General features: G+C 39.0%; 1 protein-coding gene across 2 annotated transcripts in view; it reads right to left on the minus strand.

The window, feature by feature from the left end:
• Nucleotides 1–24,217, minus strand: part of LOC126378429 (mothers against decapentaplegic homolog 3) — a 29,582-nt gene extending 5,365 nt beyond the window's left edge. The window contains exons 1-12 of one of the 2 annotated variants that reach the window (XR_007568078.1): nt 23,892–24,217; nt 21,507–21,600; nt 20,177–20,282; nt 19,141–19,234; nt 17,700–17,813; nt 17,154–17,233; nt 15,526–15,712; nt 13,954–14,051; nt 12,807–12,914; nt 12,065–12,209; nt 10,555–10,686; nt 9,034–9,633 (exon numbers count right to left, since the gene is read on the minus strand). Coding sequence is in view for 1 of the 2 variants with exons in the window: in XM_050026785.1 (XP_049882742.1) it covers nt 10,563–10,686; nt 12,065–12,209; nt 12,807–12,914; nt 13,954–14,051; nt 15,526–15,712; nt 17,154–17,233; nt 17,700–17,813; nt 19,141–19,234; nt 20,177–20,282; nt 21,507–21,600; nt 23,892–24,094 (1,353 nt within the window). In the remaining variant the exon portion in view is untranslated. Of the gene's footprint in view, nt 1–1,259; nt 9,634–10,554; nt 10,687–12,064; nt 12,210–12,806; nt 12,915–13,953; nt 14,052–15,525; nt 15,713–17,153; nt 17,234–17,699; nt 17,814–19,140; nt 19,235–20,176; nt 20,283–21,506; nt 21,601–23,891 lie in introns of those variants that run through there. The other variant, XM_050026785.1, reaches the window with a different exon arrangement.
• Between the last annotated feature and the right edge of the window lie 882 nt (nt 24,218–25,099).

The raw sequence follows: 25,099 nt of genomic DNA on the forward strand, positions 1-25,099 counted from the left end.
AATACACAAGCATTGCATGTTTACACATTGCACATAGAAGGAATAATCACAGGTACTTACAAAAATAGTTATTTTGTGCAATAGAGAATATTTGTATTGTATTGAAATATTTTTTCCATGCTTATGTAGAATACAAAAACGAAATAGCTGCAAATTCATCTATAAACTTATAACTAAACTTAAACTCACCTTATGTGAGATATGTGAGTGAATATTGTTGATACTGCATCTCTATGTAATATTTTTGTTTGGTATCCTGCTCGATATAAAGCAAGATACATCGAAATGTAATTAGCACAGGCTTAAATAAGGAGAAGGCGTCCTTCAGAAGAGAGAATCATCTCGTTTCATGGTCTGAATCTAATTGTTTCTTAATTTCTTGTTTCGTAAATTAGGATATTTAGGAAATCTGGAAAATACAATATCTTTATGTAATCTTCATCCAAATCGGAAACAGGTCGAAAAATAAATTAAACGTGAATAGAATAACACAACATGTAGATGTTACATTCAAACATAATATTATGTTATCGACATCAAAGGACAACACTACTTATAATACTTTGGGTACATGATCTGTCAAAGCTGATTAACGTAAAATGTGAAATCAATTATTTGTACAAATGTGACGACTGTGCTGAAAATATGCGTCTGCATCGTGTTTAGGGCTCAATAAACTTTACAAAAACCAGACCAGGTAATGTATTTCTTGCACACAAACATGTATTATGTGGTCGATAACTTACCCATGGTGAGACATTATTTGATCGTTCTCCATTATAACACCCATTCTACTCTCACAACCAATAGCTTCGCAAGCCATGGTTCATAATGAATAACTATTTAACAGATTTTTTATATAAAAAGTTAAAATAACGTCCCAAAACACCAAAAAACTAACGGCAGGTTTGGTATCCAGCTGGCTACCACAACATCTCAAAACGGTCAACACTGACGTTCTAGACAGCGGTGTTTGTCTATGTTTGTTTCTTTTTTTCACAGAGATTGTTGCCATAGGGAAGAAAGAGAGCTGTGATAGTTTGATCGTCACTCTAAAATATTATCCGTCTATTCTATACAAGGTCTTTGTTCTATGTATACACTTTGGCACCATGTCACATTAACTTTTTTGACAAATTGAACTAAGTCTCACTAAACGTCAAATATGTTAGTGCGACAGAGTCCTAAAGTGGGTACAGTATATTGCTCATGACTGTACCATGAAACCGGGTAACAGTTTGCGAAATAAAACAGCGATATTACAAACCACACATTTATTGTAGTCGCATCAAATATCTACATTTGGGGATCTGCCAAATAACGATGGAAGCTCGGACTAACTCATGATCGGGAACATATTCGCGTGAGGCATCGCATGTTGTGTTGTGTGTGTGTGTGTGTTTGTTGCGTGATTTGCATCGGGTTCCAATCCCAGCTCCGGTAAACCACTACAAAAAGTCAAAGTATTTATTGCACACCATATGGTACATCCCACTTTATGTGTCAATTCATGTTAGGATCATAGATCATTGATATCACGTGGTTTTCAGGATTTGTGCCCAGTTGCAAAGTTGCCCAATGGCAATAGGGTCGCCCCTTATTACATGGGTCTTAAACATAGCTGGCGAGGAGTAGCTGTATATACTATACAAGTATAACAAGTATACACTTCTGCCTACACCTTTGAGGATACACGCGTGATGCTATGTTATGGCATTTCCAGTTTAAAGATAAAGATAAAACTAAGTTCATCAATTAATCATATTTTTTTGTTTTAAGTTTACGCGGTTAGTATCACAATTAAAACACATAATAACGGGTTCTTACCGCGTTTAAAGTAGGGATATGAGACTCCCGATATTTCGGCACTGTTGCAAGTGCCATCATCCTTGATTTAAACGCGGTAAGAATCCGTTATTGGAGCTAATTCCTGTAAATACAATCTAATTGTATTTTAAGTTATATCTGTCATTTTCTTATCCGCCGAAAAGGAAAGGGACGGGTAATCGACAAGCCTAAAATTTATGGAACACACGTCAATTTTAAGCAAAAATCTAAGTCAACCGTCTAAAAATTTTACATCAGTCAAAAACCCGACACAGTTAAGTAGACAGCACGTCAAACGGTTTGCATACCAGCGACGTACCTTTTTGATTCGCCCGGGTTATTCATTCATTTACTCATTCTTCCTAAAATTAAGAGCTGTGAATCATCCGTCCCTTTCCTTTTCGACGGATATAACTTAAAATAAAATTAGGCGGTGTCTGCAGGAATCAGGGCCAATATGTGTTTTAATTATGGTATTTTTTTGACATTGTAACAAATTAATGGATAATTCTGAAATAAAATGATAATTCATAGGAAAATGCATCCTCTATCTCAAAACATACGATACCCCACGCAACATAATATCTATAATAAATATGTTTTAACTTATATCTAACAATAACATATACTTAAAACTAAACAATATTATGTAAAATCTAGAATTTATGTAAATTATAATATACATTATTTTATACAACTATTTAGAAAACGTACATAAAAAGAAGATTTCATAATTTTAACAGCTTACTAAAAATATACAAAAGTGAAAAAAACAAAATCGCTTTTTTTTAATCTTTGACTAAGATCACGGACGTTAAAAAATCGTGCACGTTTCTTTCTCTGCCTGCCCCAAAAGGGATTATGGGCGTGAATATGTAACAGTTATTCAGAGATCAAAGGTCATAGTTTTATATGTTAGTCGAAAAGAGTAAAAAACATCTGCTAAGCCGATTTTCATACGGTTTTTATTTTTATCCCCGTGTTCTAAGATATCCACTCGCCTCTTCCTCCACTGGACTCTGCCTCAGCTGAGCATTTTGGTATTTCAAGTTGACATTTACGTCAAGGACTTTACTCACTGGAGTCGAGCATATCACACTGTGGCGGACCCAACTAGTTGGCCACCTAGTTCCGCCCACATGCAACAGATGGCGCCACATGCAATAATGCAGTCTTCAACCAGTCGTGAAACGCGATATCGAAGTTTACACAGCAAGACGCATATACGTATATATATACATAATCGTGGTGTTTTTATTGACGTGACTTATTGTAGATTTGCCGCAGATGGCATTAACTACTTGGCTGGACAAATGGGGAGCGCTGAGGGCTCTCACCCGGTACAACGTTTAAGACAACAGACCTGAGGGTGCCCAGTTGTGCGCGAACCTCGGCTCAGGGCGTCGTCTGAGAGGAATATATTTGAAAGAATTAATCGACCAGTGGGCCCATCGCGATAATCGCCGAATGAGGGAAATCGTCGACAACGGCGGCGGGGTCGGTATCGGGGTTTTGAAGTGCTTGTTGCCGCGAGCTGATTAGCCGCCTCTATAGCTAGAGTCGTCAGGAGTAAACATCTTAGAATACAGGGTGTTCATGTTCGCAATCGAATCGTTTATAGCATATAATACCATCTCTATGCAACTTTCTTGTACCCATACAATAACCATTTTTAGCACCGCCTGATATTACCATTTCTTTGTTCAATAAATTATTTTTAAATTAAGCCATATTTAAGACAACTGGGGACTGTGGTGGCTCAGTTGGGATAACACCTCTCACTGTGAGGTCGCAGATTCAAATCCCACTACCAACCTAAACAATTTCCGAATTTCTTTTCGAATTCATGTTTGGATTATCATGAAACCCACATTCCCGAGAAATTTGTTAGGAAGGTATGTGACCTAACCTGTATTAGGCTGTGAACAGCATTATATTGCGTCTATAGGTCAAATGTATGTAACAAAACTGGAAGAGGTTTCTCTTGGAGATAGGTTCACCTTTACATGTATGTCGCCCTGTAGTTCGAATTAAATACCCCACAAGAATATAGACAAAAATATGACGTAATTTTAAAATACCTACTTTACGTTACACGTTCAAAACCACACATCTAAGATATATATTTTTTTTAATTTTTCTCTCAGAAAATACATCTTTGTTCTTAATTCAAACCCACAAACTACTTTCTACTACAAACACTTAATATTCTTTTTTCTTTTCTATCTTTTAATTTTTTCTCAAAATACCCTCACTTTCGAAATTTACAGAGTCCCACAAAAATCATTAGAAAAACAATACTTTTGACACATAATTATATCAAACCATTTAATAATCTTTAATCGTTTTCTCTGTAATAGTACTGACGGGTGTATCATTATTGGAGATCTACCCCTCTGCCTACCCCTTCGGGGGTGTAGGCGTGATGCTATGTTATTTTCCATAGCCGAACATTTTATTCAAGCGTTGGGCTGGCTTTCCCTTCGCGGGTTGGAAGGTCAGACAGGCAGTCGCTTCTGTAAAAAACCGGACCTGTCAAATCTTCAGGTTAGGTAAGCGGACCCTGTGACAAACGGGATAATACTAGACGACGAAGATCATTTGAAAAATGAGGTCTAAGGGGGAACACGTTTACCTAGCAAATGCCTATTTATTGCTCGAGACGCGTTAGTATGACAAGCTGTTCCTATCATTGTAATGAAAAGTTATTTTAAGAATTGTAATTGTACTCCCTTCCTGGACTTTTAACCCGTTATTATTATTGCGTATGGCAGACAAAAATAAAATATACTGCGTGGATCATATATCCAGCTTAAGCTCCCCTAACCAAGTCTACCCAAGTAAGTAACCAAGTCAAGTTTTAACCCGTTAAATTATTTTGTAATCATAATTCATCATCATCAATTTAAGAGCCACGCTCTTGTCGGTGTAGCATTCTCCATTCTTATCTATCAAAGGTCGATACTTTCGCTTCATAAGACTCGACGTTCGCCTTCCCTTTAATCTGTTCCATGTAAGCTCTGTCTTCCCCTTCCCCTCTTTCCTTGTATTTTTTTTAATAAATTCGTCGTGTCTTACTAAGTGTCCAATCAACTTGCCTCTTCTGTCCTTATTAACCAAAAAACATATTTAATCATAGTTAATCATAATTATGACAAGTATTTCAAAAATCACAATAATTATTGCTTAAAATGTAAAAAGAAATAAAAATAACGCCGATTAACAATATATTTATGTAAAAGATTAGTTATTTCATATAAAGATAATATAATAATAGAAAAAAAAGTAATTCTATTTACAAAGTTCATAAACCAGTTTGAGTAAGGTTTCTGCTACGATATAACAAAATATATTTTATATTTTTTATCACTATCATTGTCTACCCCGGAAGAGGAGCAGCGTGAAGAAAAATCGTCGTCAACGTAAAATATATTTCATTTTGATAAAATCTACTTTTAAATTCATGTTTTTAAAGACACGTGGTCTTTTAAACATCACGCCGTGTTCCCTTCCAGGGTTGATATAAATGGTTAGATGGTTATAAATTAAATATAGTTTAATTTACTTACCGCCTTACCAATAACTTATAAACAAGCCGGTTATTTAAGTATTTGACAGCTAATGGTTCCATAGGCTATTCGACACGTCAAAACGAAAGTGAGGTCATCAATAAAAGCGGTCAAACGTCGTACTCATTGTTACTTAATTCATCTATATTTTGTATTAAGTGACGTGGTTTTGAAATAGACAATTTTCAAATGTGGGAGCGTGCTGGACGGGGGCGAATTGGAATGGGTGCCTAATGGAAACACCCAACTTGAACCTAGTCAAGTGAGATATTTTTTACGAAACATCAAAACGGAAGTTTTCTTTGCAGTTTGTATGGAAATACCATCCTGTGACGTCATCAATAAAGGCGGTCAAACATCGTACTCATCAATCAATCATTTTTTATTTGCCAGAATACAATTTACATAAGATGGTATAGTATTACAGTATGTCATAGTATTCAACCTTAACTAGGCATGCAAATATACCGTCACTTAATTCGTAGTTAAAATTCGAGAATAAGTCGAAAAGTAAAATGAGATTGATTTTTGAACGTCATAGACTGGCTTCTATTTCTAGATTAGCATTTTATAATTTACCATTGACTCGGTCAAATACCCAGTTTCGCATTCGATTTAATTTTGCATTGCTGTAAAATATTTAAACACATGTTCATTGCTTACTTATTTAGTTTGTTAGTGACATCGTAACGAATACTTGAATACTCGGAAAATTTATGAGAATTTATGTTTCATTACTTTCAGTTCCATACGTTTGCGACGGAAAAATACACTCAGGGTGGTATTAATAAACGAATCTCAGCTTAGACTGCGCTCAAGATCATGCTCAAGTCTCCGTTTTTATATGAGAACTGTCACATTGACATGATCTTGAGGGCAGTCTCGAAGCTGAGATTAGTTTATTGATACCACCCTCAGAATCATAGTCTGAATCATCCCTCAAAGTTTGTCGTTACGTTGTCACTGCCACCCTGTATTGCTAAGGCGGCATGCAACTTTAGTTGGTTGACAGAACCTTCAACATACGCCGTAATTTGTTCTCAAGCGCTAAGCTTCACTTATATCTAACTTCGAAATATACGGTCGCGAGCATTAATATGTATACACTTTGGTACCACGTCACATTAACTTTTTTGACAAATTGAACTGTAAGTCTCACTAAATATCAAATATGTTAGTCCGACAGAGTCCTAAAGTGCGTACATTATATTGCTCATGACTGTACTTACACAGGGTGTTAGTGACATCATATCGAAAACTTTGAGGGATGATTGAGACCATGATTCTGAGTTGTCAAGACTTCACATCAACTCAGAATCATGGTCTGATATTCTGAATCATCCCCCTCAGTGTTCGTTACAGTGCTACTGACACCCATACGTACTTGTATGGCTAGATGCAGTATTTGTACGGGGTGTAAGTGACATCGTAACGAATACTGAGGGGGATGATTCAGCTTATTATTCTGAGTTAATATCAAGTAGAATTTTCTATCACAAAAGTATAGAATTGCAAATAATTAAAAAACAGAAAGTACATGAATTTTGCGACGGAAAATTCCACTTGATATTAACTCAGAGTTATGGTCTGAATCATCCCCCTGAGTATTCGTTACGATGTCACTAACACCTCGTATATTCCATTTCACTCAAACCTATTGACAATATAATCGGTTAAAAACAATAAACATTAAACACACAATACATGTTCAACTCGGCAAACGAAAATATTAAAAGTATAATGTAACTTTTTCGTAAAATCCATAAATGCAATTATGATGGCAAAAAAACAAATATTATATTTAGGATAACAACGATCGAGATTTGAGTTTATTTTTTTTTTGTATGAGATATTAAGTTTTCAATACAATACCCTTTTTGTTCACTTCGCTTGCAAGTGTATAAATTCCTACCTACATATTATTTATTTATTGTATTTTGTTCAAGCATGATATTATGTTACAAATTCGAAGCAACGATGGTCAATACTAGTGTACAGTCATGAGCAATATAATGTAGGTACCCACTCTAGGACTCTGTCGCACTAACATATTTGACATTATTGAGACTTACAGTTCAATTTGTCAAAAAAGTTAATGTGACATGGTACCAAAGTGTATACATATTAATGCTCGTGACAGTACGGACAAACCAAAGTTGGTTTTTGTTGCAGCGTCAACTGTAAAAAAAATTATGTACTGTACTTATTTTTAATAAATAAAACAAAGCTCACGATATCCCAATTGGGGTAGTCAGAGGTACATCCATCGCAAGGTGAACTAACTTAACTAAATACCCACACCTCACCGAGCGCGTTAGATCAACGTAAGGGGGCGTATCGCCGTCTATAATGGTCGAGCCGACTGTGTTAGTGAAAATTGCACATAATATAAATTAATAACTCATTAGGCGATTCTCACACTGCCCCGCATGATGCATCGTAGCGCGTGGATGCGTGTTCTTCCGTCGCTTGTAAGCATCTCCGTTTGTATAGAAAACACGCACGGTCTAACACACAGAAAATGCATCCACGCGCGGGCAGTGTGAGAATCGCCTTAGCGCAAGTTCGGCACCGGGGTTCGAACTTCGAACCTGTTCGAATCCACGAAGGACGAAAAACGTTTTCTTTTTTCTATTTAACTTATTTATGAATATAAATCTAGAAAAACTTAATAAGTGCGACATTTTATCACGTTTTATAGAAATAGTTTATTTTATTTTTTTCTATGACATCACAGTGTGCTTTTTCATCATGGTAGTAGTTTTACAGCTAGTTACATAATATGTAATTTAATTTTTGACGTTCAAAAAGCGCTAACTTTGTAAGCCAATTTTGAAAAAAGAAGTATTTTTGAATTTTTTTTTAATAGGGTGAATATCAAAATTTGTCAAGTTTGGTGGCGACTGTCATATAATTTTTTCGCGAAAAATTGGGGAAATTGGGAATTGAAAAATTCCTTTTTCACGTCGGAACCGAGGATCCTTTTGGTACTTTTTCATGTCGGAACCCAATTTTTCACGAAAAAATAATATGAAATTTCGCCACCAAACTTGAAATTTTGAGATTCACCCAATACAAATAGTGATTTCGTGTTTTGACGTTGAGAAAAAGGAATTGATTTGACTAGTTGGAAACTAGCCTATTCTATTTGCTTCGAATCCTGATAAACTTCTCTTGCTTCCTCCACATTCATCAATCGTTTCATACACCTATTCAAGTGTGGAGGTAAATAACCAGTTAAAATTCAGATGACTTGTACTGCTCACCCGTTAGGGACTATGGCCGCGTTGGTATGTCAAACTTAATACCTCATACATTTTTCATACCAGACTAGAATATCCTTGTTCTGATTATAAAACTTACGGGAACAACGTTAATGAAAAATCAATACACTAAAATTATGTACTTACTGGTGCTAATTCCTGTAAATACCATCTAATTTTATTTTAAGTTATATCTGTCATTTTCTTATCCGCCGAAAAGGAAAGGGACGGGTAATCGACAAGCATAAAATTTATGGAACACACGTCAATTTTAAGCACAAATCTAAAACAAGCCTATAAAAAAATTGCATTGGCTAATAACCCGACAGAATTAAGTTGACACACGTCAAACAGTTTGCATACCAGCGAGATACCTTTTTGATTCGCCCGCGTTATTCATTCATTTACTCATTCTTCCTAAAATTAAGAGCTGTGAATCATCCGTCCCTTTCCTTTTCGACGGATATGAAAATGACGGATATAACTTAAAATAAAATTAGGCGGTGTCTGCAGGAATCGGGGCCAGTATCGTTATAAAACCACTATTCAAAACTCATACAGAAATAATCCATTGGTTTGAGCTACTCTTAATATAATCTTAAACTGTATTATTATATTTATACAGGGTGTTACTGATACCGTAACGAAAAAAATAGAACGTCATTTTCATTGTACTAAAAACTAAAGTTAGCGTTAAGTTTATATATACTGCGCCGCAATGTAAATCGAACAACGCGAAAAGTCGCTGAACTGTTCGCGTTGTTCGATTTACATTGACGGCAATCAATAATTTTTACATTTTTTATTTTAAATTTAGATTCTATGCAGCTTAAAGCATAAAATTTTCATGAAATTTCCGACAAGATATTCCACTTGATATCAACTCAGAATCATCCCCCAAGTTTTCGTTACGATGTCACTAACACACACTGTACTTATTATAAACTTTTGAGTGATGCATTCTTGACTCGATTCTGAAATTATAAATATGTTTATATTAATCAGCCGGTAGTAACTGATATAAAAACAACGGTCCACGCGCAGCCACGATTCAAGTCTAAACTATGTTCGAGGGGGAGTGAGGTGAACCTAGCTCAGAAGCGGGCGGGGGGCAGAGAGTTGGCTTATATTCCTACTCCCACCCAACTCGCTCGAGATCGTAGTTACCATGATTACGCCCTACCCATTTCGCTATAAAAAACAATAGCAACCTTGACACCAGGGTTGTCCACCTCACAACCCACACGAGAGAAAATTCGCTATTAGACTATACGATCCTGATCTTATTACTATTTTATTACTACGTATAGAACGGCAACTCTCCGCTCCCCACCAGCGACTGAGCTAGGTTTACCTCACCCCCTCGGTCTTTAGTCTTCAATCGTATGACGTCAGACGTCACACACACAGATGCGCGTGTACGATAACGTCAATGTGTGGTGTCTGTGTAAAACGAGGTGTTTTGTATGAAGTGGCCAGGGTGTGGTTTGACGCATCGCGCAGGATGGATTGGTAAATGTCAACCGCTTAAGGACCGCTTTGAGGAGCTCGGTGGCGCAGCGGTAAACGCGCTCGGTCTGCCATTGTTGAAGTTAAGCAACTTTCGCAAAGGCCGGTCTTAGGATGGGTGACCACAAAAAAAAGTTTTCATCTCGAGCTCCTCCGTGCTTCGGAAGGCACGTTAAGCCGTTGGTCCCGGCTGCATTAGCAGTCGTTAATAACCACCAATCCGAACTGGGCCCGCGTGATGGTTTAAGGCCCAATCTCCCTATCCATCCATAGGGAAGGCCCGTGCCCCAACAGTGGGGACGTTAATGGGCTGATGATGACCGCTTAAGATTGAGTTTTTTGGGGAGTTGATGGAGTGTCCAGGGTGTGGCTGGTGAGGTACGTACCGTGTTGTCTAAGACATGGAGGAGCACGGCAGGCGCGGCGAGCCCATCTGCGTGAGCACGCGGTCCAGCCACTGCAGCGGCCCGTTGAGGTGCAGCTCGATCCAGCACGGGGTCGAGGTCACCGTCTGCCGCCTGCACGGACAAGTAACACGAGCTTATTTTAAGCAAGCTGATGTAAGATGTAAGCTTATAGCGAGTAAAATAAACGCGCCACCTATTGGTGTTAATCGCGCGCCAAATAAGCGCACTGTCCTCCCGCCCGCTTGCTACCGCTCGCCATAATTTTTGTTGTTAATATTGTTAATTGGTTTATTCACTGATTTATTTTACAATATTCTTTATTTTTTATAGTTTAACTTCTGGAGTAAATAACTAAATAGTGCAGTGTTTTTATTTGAAGGACGGCTATAAGCTGATATAATTACTGTCGGTAGGTAAATTAAGATATAAGCATATGAGCGCTACTCGCCATCAAACTTCATAAGTTTGGCGGGGACGATTTGTAAATCTACCGTTTAAGTTTTTCATTTAAATAAATAAATAAATAAAAAAAGTATGTAGTCTTACATGAGCCATGTCAGGCTGACCACCTGATTGTCCGAAAGAAAGATGATCCGTGTTTCGGAAGGCACGTTAAGCCGTTGGTCCCGGATACTACTTACTTTTGTAAGTTAGTAGTCGTAACATGAGTCATGTTAGGGCCCGATGGCGGCTCAATAGTAACCCTGACACCGGGGTTGATGAGGTTGGTACTCCACCTCACAACCCACACGATAGAAGATTATTTTAGGAAGAAGGAGTGGAATTCTCTGTCGTCTTCTGTATTCGTCTTCTGTAATCTTCCATTTCATTTTCCATTCCCATGTCTTTTTCCCAATATTCATTTTCAAGGTTCTGGACACGTTTTTCGAAATTGCTCCAGTTTTCTGCCGTGACTGACAAAATTGCATTCGTTGTTATCTCTTTAAGCTTTGTCAAACACAAATCGAAGTCAAACACGCGATGAAGATGCAACCGTAGCCATTTTTAAAACACAATAGTAATAAATTATGTGAGCGAGATTATAATCGATAAACGCGGTCGATACGGACTCGTGCGACACTAAGACTAAGACGCCGCGGGGACTGTGCGGGTGTGCGGGGCGACCCCGCCTCCGCGGCTCACCTCGTGCCCCGATTGCCATGGCGACCTGTCGTCAACAGTAGGTAGGTCGGCGAAAATCCACCAGTATGTCGGTATTCTAAAGACTGCACTTCGGTAGTGTGCCCGCGATCTACAAGAGCTCATTCCACACATAAGCTCACGACTATATCCCAATCGGGGTAGTCAGAGGTAACAGGTAACAGCCTCGATGGTCTAGTGGTTAGAGAGTTGAGCTCACCATCAGGTCAGGGTTCGATTTTTCAACGTTTCCTTACTATTGCAAAGAAATAATCCGTACCCCCTCCGGTTGATTGAGGGGAGGCCTGTGCCCAGCAGTGGCACGTATATGGGCTGTTTATGTATATACCTGTACTCGGCGCCCCACCCCTTGACGAAGGACATTCGGATGGTGCACATGCGGGTCAGCTGGAACACAGCCTCAAAGCCCTGGGACACTGACTGCGACAGCAGGGCCGCAAACTCTTGGTTGTTGAAGATCTTCAGGTTGCAACCTGGACGGAAATGACAAGGTGAAATTAGAATGACGGAATTCTAGGCTAGGGAATTTCTAGGCTACCTTCCCCAAACGTAATATAGACTGCACTGTAATAAAAACATGACACATCATATACAGGGCGTTAGTGTCATCGTAACGAAAACTTTGATGGGTGATTCAGGCCACGATTCATTCACGAGAATCGTGCATGCATGCTTGGTCTGAATCATCCCCCTCAGTATTCGTTACGGTGTCACTAACACTCATACGTACAGTCATGAGCAATATCCATGTACCCACTTTAAAACCCTGTCGCACTATCATATTTGACATTTAGTGAGACTTACGGTTTAATTTGTCAAAAAAGTTAATGTGACATTGTATCAAAGTACAAATTAATGCTCGTGACCGTACTAGTATGGCTACCTATATATACTTGTACAGGGTGTAAGTAACATCGTAACGAACAGTGAAAGGGATGATTCAGCAAAGTTCAGTCGAATTATATAATAATTGGATGAAATTTTGCTTCGCTATCAAATACGTAAACCCACGTTCATCCCTGGTTTATTTTTTATTTGTAAGGTGGTGTATGTATGTGTGTGGCGATCACCTGGCGGTATCTTGCAGACGGTGGCGGGGTGCCAGCCGTAGCGCTGGTTGCAGTTGGGGCTCTGCACGAAGATGGACGAGTCCGACAGGCACTCCGCGAACACCTCGCCTGGCGACAACGGAGAACATTCATTACATGACACCTGGCGGACAATGAGGATAGAAACCGCCCATTTCTTGTAGTAAAAATAAAATTACGATTAATTAATAATAGTATCCCGGTCCACTAACCCCCAACCCAATAACCCAGTTCCCTTTGTTCCCATAATTTGCAATAGTCCTACACGAACCGGGGATTGTCTTTGGGTGCCCTCCCACAGTGCAGGGATAATCGCCGGTTGGTGTCACACCACATTTAGATTAAACTGTCTTAAGGGGCCTCTACGTGTTGGCTTCGGCCCCACGCACGCCTTCCAAAAGTCCGGGCCTCCATAGGCCCGAGATATGAAAAGGACATACAATAATAATAATAAAGGCGTAGGGAAGTGACGACCCCATCGCCCCCTGGTGAAATCATCAGCGAACCTGGTGAATTCAACAGTGCAGTCAGTCTCCGCAGGCCAGCTTGTGGCGAGCTGTTGGTGAGTGACGACACCACGGAGCTGAGATCCCCCGAGATTTGGTCAGGCCGTCCGTCTCCGGCTTGCCTTCACTGGCCGGCCGGAGTGGACCCCAGCGGGGGCCGCAGGACTCTCACCTCTGGCTTGCCTTCATTGGCCGGCCAGAGTGGGGCGTTAGAGCTATATACTGTTTGTGTTATAATGTTTCCATAATCTGCAATAGTCCTACACGAACCGGGGATTGTCTTTGGGTGCACTCCCATAGTGTATACAGGGATAATCGCCGGTTGGTGTCACACCACATTTAGATTAAATTGTCTTAAGGGGCCACTGCATGTTGGCTTCGGCCCCCGCACGCCTTCCAAAAGTCCGGGACTCCATGGACCCGAGATATGGAAACGATATACAAATAATACCCTATTGTACTAATTCTATTTCTCTTTTGTTTTGTATTTTGTTTTTTCCTGTTTGTGCAATAAAGTATTTGTTATGTTATGTTATAATAATAAGAAGTAGAAAGCAAGCAAGCTCCCCTAACCAAGTCTGCCGCATCCGTCACACAATGCAGCTCAATAAATAAGTACTCACCGCCGATGTAGTAAAGTCTGACACCTTTCCCGATGTGCCGGCGCGTCTGTTCCACCACCTCGTTACGGTTGACGTTCGACAGGAGACCCAGGCAGAATCTGAGGACCCAGGAACCTTGTTATCACCATGACACCACGCATGTTCAGTCATGAGCAATATCATGTACCCACTTTGGAACCCTGTCGCACTATCACATTTGACGTTTGTAGAGACTTACGGTTTACGGTTTTTACGCTGCATGAGTTTTTTAACGAATCTATGAAATACTGATAATTGTAAATGTATCTATCTTTTATTCTTATTTTATTTTTTAACATAATCTTTACTATTTTTTCTTTAAATTTTAAGCTCTTGTAGTGCCCTTACTGGGTTCCTGTTTGTACTTTCTTTTATTTTTAAGACCTTTGTAAAACATCAGGAATGCAATCATCATCAATTTAAGAGCCACGCTCTTGTCGGTGTAGCATTTTCCATTCCAGTCTATCAAAGGCCAATTCCTTGACTTCCCTATAAGACACGACGTTAACCTTTTCTTTAATCTGTTCCATGTAAGCTCTTCTTGGTCTTCCCCTTCCTCTCTTTCCTTCTAGCTTTCCTTCTATGATGTTTTGGACACCTAATAAGACACGACGAATTCATTAAAAACATCATAGAAGGAATGCAATAAATATCTTAATTTGTCAAAAAAGTTAATGTGACATGATACCAAAGTTAATACATATTAATGCTCGTGACTGTACATAGCCATACTAGTACGTACGGGTGTTAGTGTTAAAAAACATTCTTTTTTTCTATTCAACTTATTTATGAATATTAATAAAGAAAAATGTAATCATAAGTGCGACAGTTTGTCACGTTTTTCTATGACGTCACAGGTTGCTTTTCATACAAATTCCATAGTCATTACGTGTTTTGACGTTCAGTAAAAAGTAACTGATTTGACTAGTTGGAAAGTAGCCTAATACACACTTTTTTTTTATTGACCAAATTGGAGATGTCCTTAGAAAAGGTTCAGTACGATCTACTCTGATTGAGCGTGCGTGTATGAAACTATTGATGAATGTGGAGGATGCAAGAGAAGTGTGTCAGGATCGAAGCAAATGGAATTCCATAGTCTCTGCTTACCCCGGTGGGAAATAGGCCTGAGTTTCAATTTGCATTCCATGGGGTGTCTTACATAGGCATAGGAACTATAACATGGACCCTGTAGGGCACAGCAACGTTGAAGGGAAGACAGGAAGTGTGTATTAAAATTAAAACTTATCATTTAAAAATTCGTCTACAGTATAATAGCTTGTTTTAATTATAACACATAATAACGGGTTCTTACCGCGTTTAAAAGGGATGTGAGACTCCCGATATTTCGACACTGTTGCAAGTGTCAGTCATCCCGTGATCATGGCACTTGCAACAGTGTCGAAATATCGGCAGTTTCATATCCCTACTTTAAACGCGGTAAGAACCCGTTATTACGTGTTTTAATTATGATAATAACCGCGTAAACTTAAAACAATGTATAGCCCGTTTTTTTTTTAATTTTCTTTTTTTATAATTAGTTTTTTTAAGGCTTACCTTTCAGAGTTGCTGGGGTCGGTGAAGCCGTCTACGGTGATGGAGGGCTGGCTGGCGTGGAAGGTCTCCCCGACACGCGTGTTCAGTTCGTAGTAGCTGATGCTGCACCAGAAAGCCGGCTCGTGGTACAGCACCGGCGCCGCCTCCGACACCAGCCCGCCCGGGGACGGGCTCAGCCGGGTCAGGTCTGCCGGGAACCACGCGATCACATAACGTCCCTTAGCTTACAACACCGCTCAAGTCGAAAATTGGCGGTTTTTACATTTTAATGCCATTGGATGAAGAAGAAAATAAAGGTTAAAATAAAGTAAATCGTCAAAATAAGTATAAATAATTATTTATTAACCGCTAACTAGAGTATGTATTAAGTAGCAATAAAAAAATCTACAGATATTTTAAGTAAGACATTTTTTTTCGTCTCCTGTAAAGTTGGTAAAAATGACTTAAGCGGTGTTGTAAGCTAAGGGACGATAAGCAACCACAGGAGTGGATCCAGCTTTTATGGGGGGGTTTAGTCACCAGCAGGGCTAACATGCGCAACTCGAACATTATCGATTGATTCAATCAATTTTGTCGAAATCGATAAGTTTTTTTCCCCCAACATGCGTGCCACGTGAATTTGTTCGAAAACGACATGACTTATTTGGGTTCACATAGTATTAGTACTGCATATCAAGTACAAGCATCCACAGCTGGTACCTCAATTAGGTTCTGTGGTTAAAAGTGTATCAGATACAATATAAAAATAATATGGGCCGACTAGTCGGCATTTATGCTTATATTATTTTTATGACGAATCGCCGACTATAAATGTAGCCGGATAGTCGGCTTTCGCGACTAGTCGGTACATCTCTAATTAGCACCAATAGACAAAACGACATAATTGAAAAAAAAAAAAAAATTTTTATTACCAGAAAACAATACAATGAGTAACATAAAATAGGATGGGTACTTATATTAAAAATATATCCAAATGAACAGAGGTTCCCAAACTAGGCGGAGCCTGTATCTTGGGAAACCGTAAAAAAGTGGGTACATGTGATGTTGGCGCATAGTTTGGGTCATGACCCCCATGTTTCCCCCCCACCCTAAATCCGCCCATGCAACCACATATTCATAGTCATGTTTTTATTTTTAATGTACATTACACGTCAATCAGGAAGAGATCATTCATTAAGGAAAAAGAAAGCAATAGTAAGTATACAATACAATAATCCTAAGTAAAATTATTAACATTAAGTAAAATTGAATTAATTATTATTTTTAATTTGTGTGTTATATATTTGTGGGTATATTTACGATATTAAAACTAAAATTAATTTTGAATGTAGAATTTGTTTTCGAATTCATGTTTGGGTCATAAATGATTATCGCGTGTTCAGCAGAGAAGGAAAACATCGTGAGGAAACCCTCATTCATGAAAAATGCATTTTCGGAAGTATGTGACCTGTATTGGGCTGGTTTTCCAGAAGATTTGCCAGGTCCGGTTTTTTACAGAAGCGACTGCCTGTCCGACCTACCAACCCGAAGAATACCAGCCCAATACAGGTTAGGTCACATACCTCCGAAATGAATACCCTTGAAACCCAAAAAAATAATAAAAGATGCAAAATTGTCAACAAACTCACTCATGTTGTCGTTGTGGTCCATGGGGTCGCCGTCCTCGCTCATGTAACCCGGGGGCGGAGTCTCCACCGTCGACGAGCTCCTGTCAACGCACAGATATGACGCCATCAGACACCTGTCACGTGTGTGATAGATACGTAACGCAATATACAGGTACTAACAACCTGTATTGATTTGTCAAGTGGTGTGTGTCATGATTATGTAATTGTCACATACGATTTGTGGTGTGGTGTGTCATATGTGAATGTCACATACGATTTGTGATATGGTGTGTGTGTGTGTGTCATATGCGAATGTCACATACGATTTATGATGTGGTGTTTGTGTGTTACATAATGTGATTGTCACATACGATTTGTGATGTGGTGTGTCATATGTGAATGTCACATACGATTTGGGATGTGGTGTGTCTTGATGTGACAATCACATATGATTTGTGATGTCATGTGTCATATATGATTGTCACATATGATTTGTTATGTAGTGTGTGTGTCATACGTGAATGTCACATATGACTTGTGATGCTGTGTGTCTCATGTGCTACGTACACGTGCACGGTGGTGTTTGTGGGCACGTGCTGCGCCAGCGTGGCCTCCAGGTACATGGCGGAGTGCGGCGCCACGCCCACCACGCCCACGCCGACCACGCTGCTCTGCATCACTCTGGAAACGTTACATTATGATCAGTGGCGGGTCTAGGGCACCGCACCGGGCGCCGAAATAGGGGGTAGGGGGGGGAAATCAACCAAGACTGGTTCACACATAAAACTCATAACGAGTGGTCGTCGATAATCGAAAAATTTTGTATTTGTAGGTTTGTTTGCAACCTCATTGAGTGTGTGCATTTGAATAGAGCTACGCGGGCATTTTTATTTTGTGCCTTATATTGTTAAATGTAATGTATGTGTGTTTGACTTCGTATCAACAGTGACTGCAAGTTGTCTTTGATTACTTGTGGCTCTGCCCACCCCATTTGGGATTACGGGCGTGAGTTTATGTATGTATGTATGTTTTAGTATGTATTATTCCCCTTGTTCCATAGCGCACAGGCCTCCCTTCAATCAACCGGAGGGGGTATGGAGCATACTCCACCACGCTGCTCCAATGCGGGTTGGTGGAGGTGTTTTTACGGATAATAGCCGGGACCAACGGCTTAACGTGCCCGTGCGGGGAGGCCTGTGCCCAGCAGTGGGACGTATATAGACTGTTTATGTTATGTTCCATAGCGAACTATGTTCATTCATTTCCGCAGGACGACATTGATAGTAATCAGAATCATTTATTCAACGTAATTATCATGGATAAACTTGTTGATGGTCAATGTAACATTTTGAATTTACGTCATTTCGCAAGGTGTTATGGCTGAGGAGAAGAAATGACAAGAAACTGCAACAGCAACACATCTTTTAAATCAATGAGGGTACATTACAAGTTATTTAATAACATTGACAGATAACAATGACATTAACAAGTATCCTCTGCAAGCTGTCTTCTTCTGCTCACCCAGTAACAGATTACTGGCGTGAGTTTATGTTTAGTGTATTAAATGTACTATGTTGATCTACCGCATTTGAACTATGAACTAAATATTTCTAGCGATATCATATTGACACTAATTTTAATTAGTGATAATTTCTGTTTGATCCCGCATCAATATTTGCCAACCAATATTATTATAAGAAATGGAATTGTCTAGCCCATAATATACTTGAAGTTGAAGAATATTGGCTACTTGAAGTTTCGGATAAGTATTTTAAAAGTTAGAAACATTCCTTTTATACCTCTTAAAATATTTTATTTTCTTTATATACAGTTGGTTAGTGACATCGTAACGAATACTGAGGGGGATGATTCAGACCATGACTCTGAGTTAATATCAAGTGGTTTTTCCTATCGGAAAGTCATACTTTTGAGACGGAAAATTTTACTTGATATCAGCTCAGAATCATGGTCTGGATATATAACGAGGAAAAAAAAATGTGGTACTCACGTGTCGACTTCGTGATGAGGCTGGTGGTAGTCGTAGGGCGGAGGCGCTCGGACTTCGCCCTCGCCGCAGCGGGGAACCAAGATCGGCGGCAGGGCTGGCAACCGCAACACATTTATGAAATAGGCTTATTAATTAGGTTTTTCTTGCAGATTCTTTTCCCCGGCTATACAGGTTGTGAGAAGCTGCAATGCAGGACGGAAGGTCACAAGTCACAGGGACTGTAACCTGGACTCTGACAGAGGGCAGCAGTAACTCCGTGGTCCAGTGGTTTGAGCGTTGGGCTCTCGATCCGGAGGTCCCGGGTTCAAATCCCACTCAGGACACATCACGAAAATCACTTTGTGATCCTTAGTTTGGTTATAGGACATTACAGGCTGACCACCTGATTGTCCGAAAGAAAGATGATCCGTGCATCGGAAGGCACGTTAAGCCGTTGGTCCCGGATACTACTTACTTATGTAAGTTAGTAGTCGTCACATGAGCCATGTTAGGGCCCTTTGGCGGCTTAATAGTAACCCTGACAACAGGGTTGATGGGGTTGGTAATCCACCTCACAACCCACACGATAGAAGAAGATTCAGAGGCGGAGGACAGGAGTCCTAGTACGGCTTTGTAATAGCCTACTCTGGGCGCCATCCAACTCGCGTCAGATAGTACTGCGGGGCGGAAGGCAAGAGGGAAACCACTGCTGCACCGGTAAAAGCGTGGCTCTTAAATTGTGATGATTATAATGATGAATATTAACGACGGTGCTTCTATGCTGTTCTGGGAGCAAATAAAAAACATAGAAAACGTTCAGCTGCTTGTCTTCCCGGGCATGTCGTAAAAACCGACAGAGGGATTGTGTCCTCTAACATGATGGACTAATGTTATGGGCGGTAGGCTGATCCCTTATCACCATAAGGTTCTTCATATCCAGCTTACGACATCGTATCAACAGTGGCTGCAAGTTGTCTTTGATTACTTGTGGCTCTGCCCACCCCATTAGGGATTACGGGCGTGAGTTTATGTATGTATGTAATATTAACGAACTCACCAGGCGAGTCGATCTTGTTGTAGTGGTAAGGGTTGATGCACACCTCGTCCTTCTTCAATTGGTATGCGTACTCGCAGTGGTCCACCGGCTTCAATTCATGCTGGCTCTGAAACAAACATAAACGTGGCACTCCTGTATCCCAGTTAGGCATGTCGATATTTAGATGACGTTATGTGATAGGTGGGACTCCCCCCTTCTAAAAAGGTGGATGGAGCTTCACACCCTAATTTTTTTTTCTCTTTTGTATTCTGCTGCTTGGCGATCTGTCGTTCAACAATGAGCCAATTTTAGGTCTGACTTGTAGTCTGATATGGTTCACTTTATTTAGAAGGGCATTCAAATTCAAATTCAAAAATATTTTTATTCAGTAGGTAACATAGTTACACTTTGAATCGTCAATTTTTACATAACGAATGTCTCATCCGCCTAAAACTACTGCAGCTTCTCACAACCTGTATAGCCGGGGAAAAGAAGCTGCAAGAAAAACCTCGGCACAGGGCCCTAGACGTTCTTTGAAAAAATAAAAATAAACATAAAATATTGATATACAATTGAGTAATTTAGCTGCCTAATATTCATCAATGCCACTTCCATTATATGTTGTCGAATCTATTTACTAGATAAGGGACACTATGTCGTTTTAGTCTGGAGTGGAGTAGGCTGACAGTCATTTCTAGCTGTGTCGCTAATGGATTGATATGGTTAGAGAGTCTTGTTTGGTATTTCCGGCCAAATTGTGAAACTTCTTGTTTAACAGTTCTAATGTTGAGGTCAGCATTGACACCGTAATAAAAAATAATAATTATTAATAATAATGATTTGATATTTGTTTTTTTTTTTTTTAATAATAATTTGTATTTATGATCGCCCAAATAAGTCCTACTAACACTAGTTTATAAGTTGTTTGTATAGTAACATTCTTTGGACTTTGTCCGAAATAAACGATTTTTATTTATTATTATTTAGATTATTTACCAACTTTAGCTTACTACACCGCTTTCGTAAGCCTATTATCCTTCATCCGCTCTTCGTCTCCACACCAACTAAACATAAGGCTGCGTCTCCATTGACGCGGAGCTGTGCGGAGATAAGCGGAGATGTGCGGAATTGACCAATCACAGCGTTCGAAAAGCGATAAACGAAGACGCTCTGTCACTCTCTCCCTCACGGTGATTGGCTGATTCCTGCACATCTCCACTCATCTCCGCACCGCTCCGCGTCAATGGAAACGCAGCCTAACTTTAACAGCCTAGCATAGTCCACTATGCTGCTTCATATTCTTTTTTTTTTTTTTTTTTTGTCGAACAGCACACTTCTGGTTAGCACAAACCTGTAGCTGCGGCCAGCGCCACAGCCTGCAGTAGACGACATGCGGCAACCCCTTGCGGTACTGCCCGTTGATTCCGTTGTCGTTAGGTTTCACTCTGCAAACAAAATTTTCATTAATTATTTTTGGGAGGATCGTGCTCGTCTTAGACCGGAATGGCGCCGCACCGTTCACAATAGCGTGAATTTATTTGAAGAGCGTTTACAAGACCTCGACGCAAAGCGCCAAATACGGAAGACTCGACCGAAACCCTCCTATGACACACTCAAATCGTCAGGCCAGCTTTATTGTGTGCCCTGTGACCGGACCTTCAAGTCGAAGTTCGGTTTCGCCAGCCACATCAGAGCTACCACAACAACGACCCGGGATAGATATTTAGGAGTCGCCGTCGCCGGATACGGTTTGGACGACATGATGATGATGATATTTCGAAGAACTTTCCAGGGTACATTCCCCAAAAACAATTTATTTTATATATTTAAATTAAAATACAGCCACATCACATACATTATAACATTTTTACATTTAGAAGTTTACAATATTGTGACTAATATATGACAATTACGGCGTCCATAACTTATACAATTACGGGTAAGTAACTAAAAATCCGATCCGATCCGATCGTCGTGGAGATCCTTGGGGGAGGCCTATGCCCAGTGGCCGTCGTACGGCTGATGATGATGATGATGATTTAAAAATGAAAGTAAAATTAAAATTACACAGCAAACTTAAAAATTTGAAATTAAATTAATATACATGTCAATGTGTCTATATCCAACGGAAACAGTTGCTCTATAGGTCTAAATTCCTATAGGTAATATGTCTTTATATTTGGGCTATTGAACAGTTAGCTATTGAATGGTTATAGAACTGGAATTTGTTCTGTATTATTTTCAGAATAAATGATGGTTGAAACAAAACATTCAGCTAATGGGATTTTTTTTATTACGAAGTTGATGACTCTGAAATGTAGTTCTTCAATTAGGGCTATGCTATCTGAACACATAAAACCCAAAACAGGCATGGCTTTTATTCATGAAATACAGAAAAAAATATGTTAAGAAAAAATCTCTACTCAGCGAGAAACTTTTTATTTAAGTCAAAAACAAAATTCAAAAGCGTATAAATAATTAAGTAGTGCTAATCTTTTTCAAGTGAAATTATAATGGAAGCTGGACTTGTATTTTTTTTCTTTTCTTCTTTTAGGGGTGGTTTAACACGCTATTGTTTACCCTACGATGCACCGTTTTCGACAAATTAACTAAACTTTAAATAATTTATAAACATGAAATGAATGTACATGCTATTTCCATCACAAAGCTTCTAAAAACAAACGTAAGAAAAACATTTCACCACGCTTAGTCACTAACGCGGTAGACAGGAAGCGAATTAACTCGCGCGAGGCCACACAGCCTAAACCTTAATAAAAAATAATCAATAAACCACATACCTATTGTGCTCAAGGTATACAACTCAAAACTTCAAGCTGGAATTTTGAGTTATGTGCAGATATATTGTTGTTAGACCTAGATAAAGGGCAAAGGGCAATGATCCTAGTGCATTTACCCCTAACAATACCTAGGAAGGGGCCTATATACTCCGAGCATATAGTACCACACAATAATAGCCTCAAAACACAAATTAAACTAGAAATGGCAACAAAATTTTCCAGTCAAAACTAATAGAGAACATTCTAACGGGATTCTAATAAGAAAACAGATGCATATGATATAAAATTGCGTAGAACTGATACCGAATTTTACCTATTTCATTAACGAGAAGTGTCCTTGAAAATGTCCTTTTTTTTGCACTAAAACATTCAAAATGTCTGTTTTATAGCACTATTTACACTGTATAATAACGGTAATTTAGGTTTAAGGTTATTTAAAGCTGTAATTAAAGCGATTTACAAAATTCCGGAGGTCCTAAAACCAGCCGCCATATTGGCAAGGCTTTCGATTTGTTTTGACGGCGGTTTGACCTTTCGCATTTTTGCGTCCGTCTGTGGTTGCGCGACCAAATACAGATGGTTAGCAAACACAGCACGGCCGAATGGCCCAGACAGCTTTTTCGCGTGGTCGGCTTATACAATCCGCCGGGCTCGAGCAACCAATATCAAGTACCGAATTTTACGGAATTCCTGAACGAAAAGGAAAACATTTTGTGGATAAATTCAAAAACGTTCTAGATATTTATAGGTTCTAATACGGATAATGTTCAAAAGATGCTACTTACCCGAAAATTATGATAAACAAAGAATTTGACAGAAATTAGAACAAAGAAATCAAGTTATCACTTCCAATTAGCAAGTTACTGAACGAATCACCGGAAATGTCATGCTGTGCAATGATTGTTATCAAAAAAGCCAAATCAATCAATGCGATTTACCTGGGGATTGTTACACATTTAGTATGACTGTTTTGGCTAGAAATTGCCTTTTCTAGCTCCTCCAGGGCTCCGCTCTTCTTCAATTTCTTCACTAAACTTTTTACTGCTTTTTCCGACCATTTGTCTTCGGCCACTGAGGATCCCTCGGGACCCTTTTTCCACCCCAGCAGCCGCTTTACCACGGGAGGCGTTAGCGGAAACATTCCGCAGCACTTCACTCTTTAAGTCATCAATACAAATTCACTATTGTTTTAATTAACAATCAAACTCGCACAGAAATAACACTTTAGTTCCGTATTTAGGTAAACTATCGGCCATATTTTGGGAATGAATGAACCCAATGACAGCTGTTGTCAATCACGTAGTAGTGTCTTTTTCTTACACGCGGGAAGTTTAAAAGTTTTGATTTATTAATAATTTTTATATTCCTTGAAGCTTTATTTCAGATATTAATATAAAATAATTTAGCAATCTTTTGCCTAATTTATTAATATTCTGTTTTCAAATAATATGTAAATGGTTATATTCACACTTTATATAAACTAAACTATATCTCGTCTCTTTCTTGCTTGAATATTTTTTTTTAGTCATAGACAAAATTTCAGCCAGCAGCAGGATGTAATGTAAGGAATAAGGATTGTACGCGAGTTATCGATGCGCTAAATCGATAATAATAAATTAAATATCAGTTCTGTAATCGATTCAGGTACGAATGAATTTAAAATTGGTTGAAATAAAAATATGTAAGTAAATATAGATACAATGATAGCTGCTAATAATACAAATCGAAAATTTTCTTGGTCAAAATCTCTTAAACTGACACATTTTTTTTTAAATATACGCTTACATCGTAGGTAATATTGATAGTGCCACAAGTAAGTGTTTTTTCATTTAAACTGGATCAACAAAACAAAAATATATGTAAATTTAAAGTTACTCATTAAACAGTACTAAGTAAAAGTACCCGTAACATGTGACCTGCTCAAACTGGATAGTAAAATATGTAAAAAAATAAAAATATATACCTAAACAAGTATGTATAACGTCTTCGAAAGTAAGACAATATTTAAGTGATTTATTAAATTATTATGTGTGATGATGATGATGTAATAAATTCCAATCCCAGCAGTGGGATCAAGTAAGCTACGTAAGGCAAAGAGAAATGCCAACTCTATGTTACTCCACAGTCATGCGCAAGCTTCGTTCTC

Source organism: Pectinophora gossypiella, chromosome 26 (assembly GCF_024362695.1).
Source record: "Pectinophora gossypiella chromosome 26, ilPecGoss1.1, whole genome shotgun sequence".
NCBI classification, from domain to species: domain Eukaryota; kingdom Metazoa; phylum Arthropoda; class Insecta; order Lepidoptera; family Gelechiidae; genus Pectinophora; species Pectinophora gossypiella.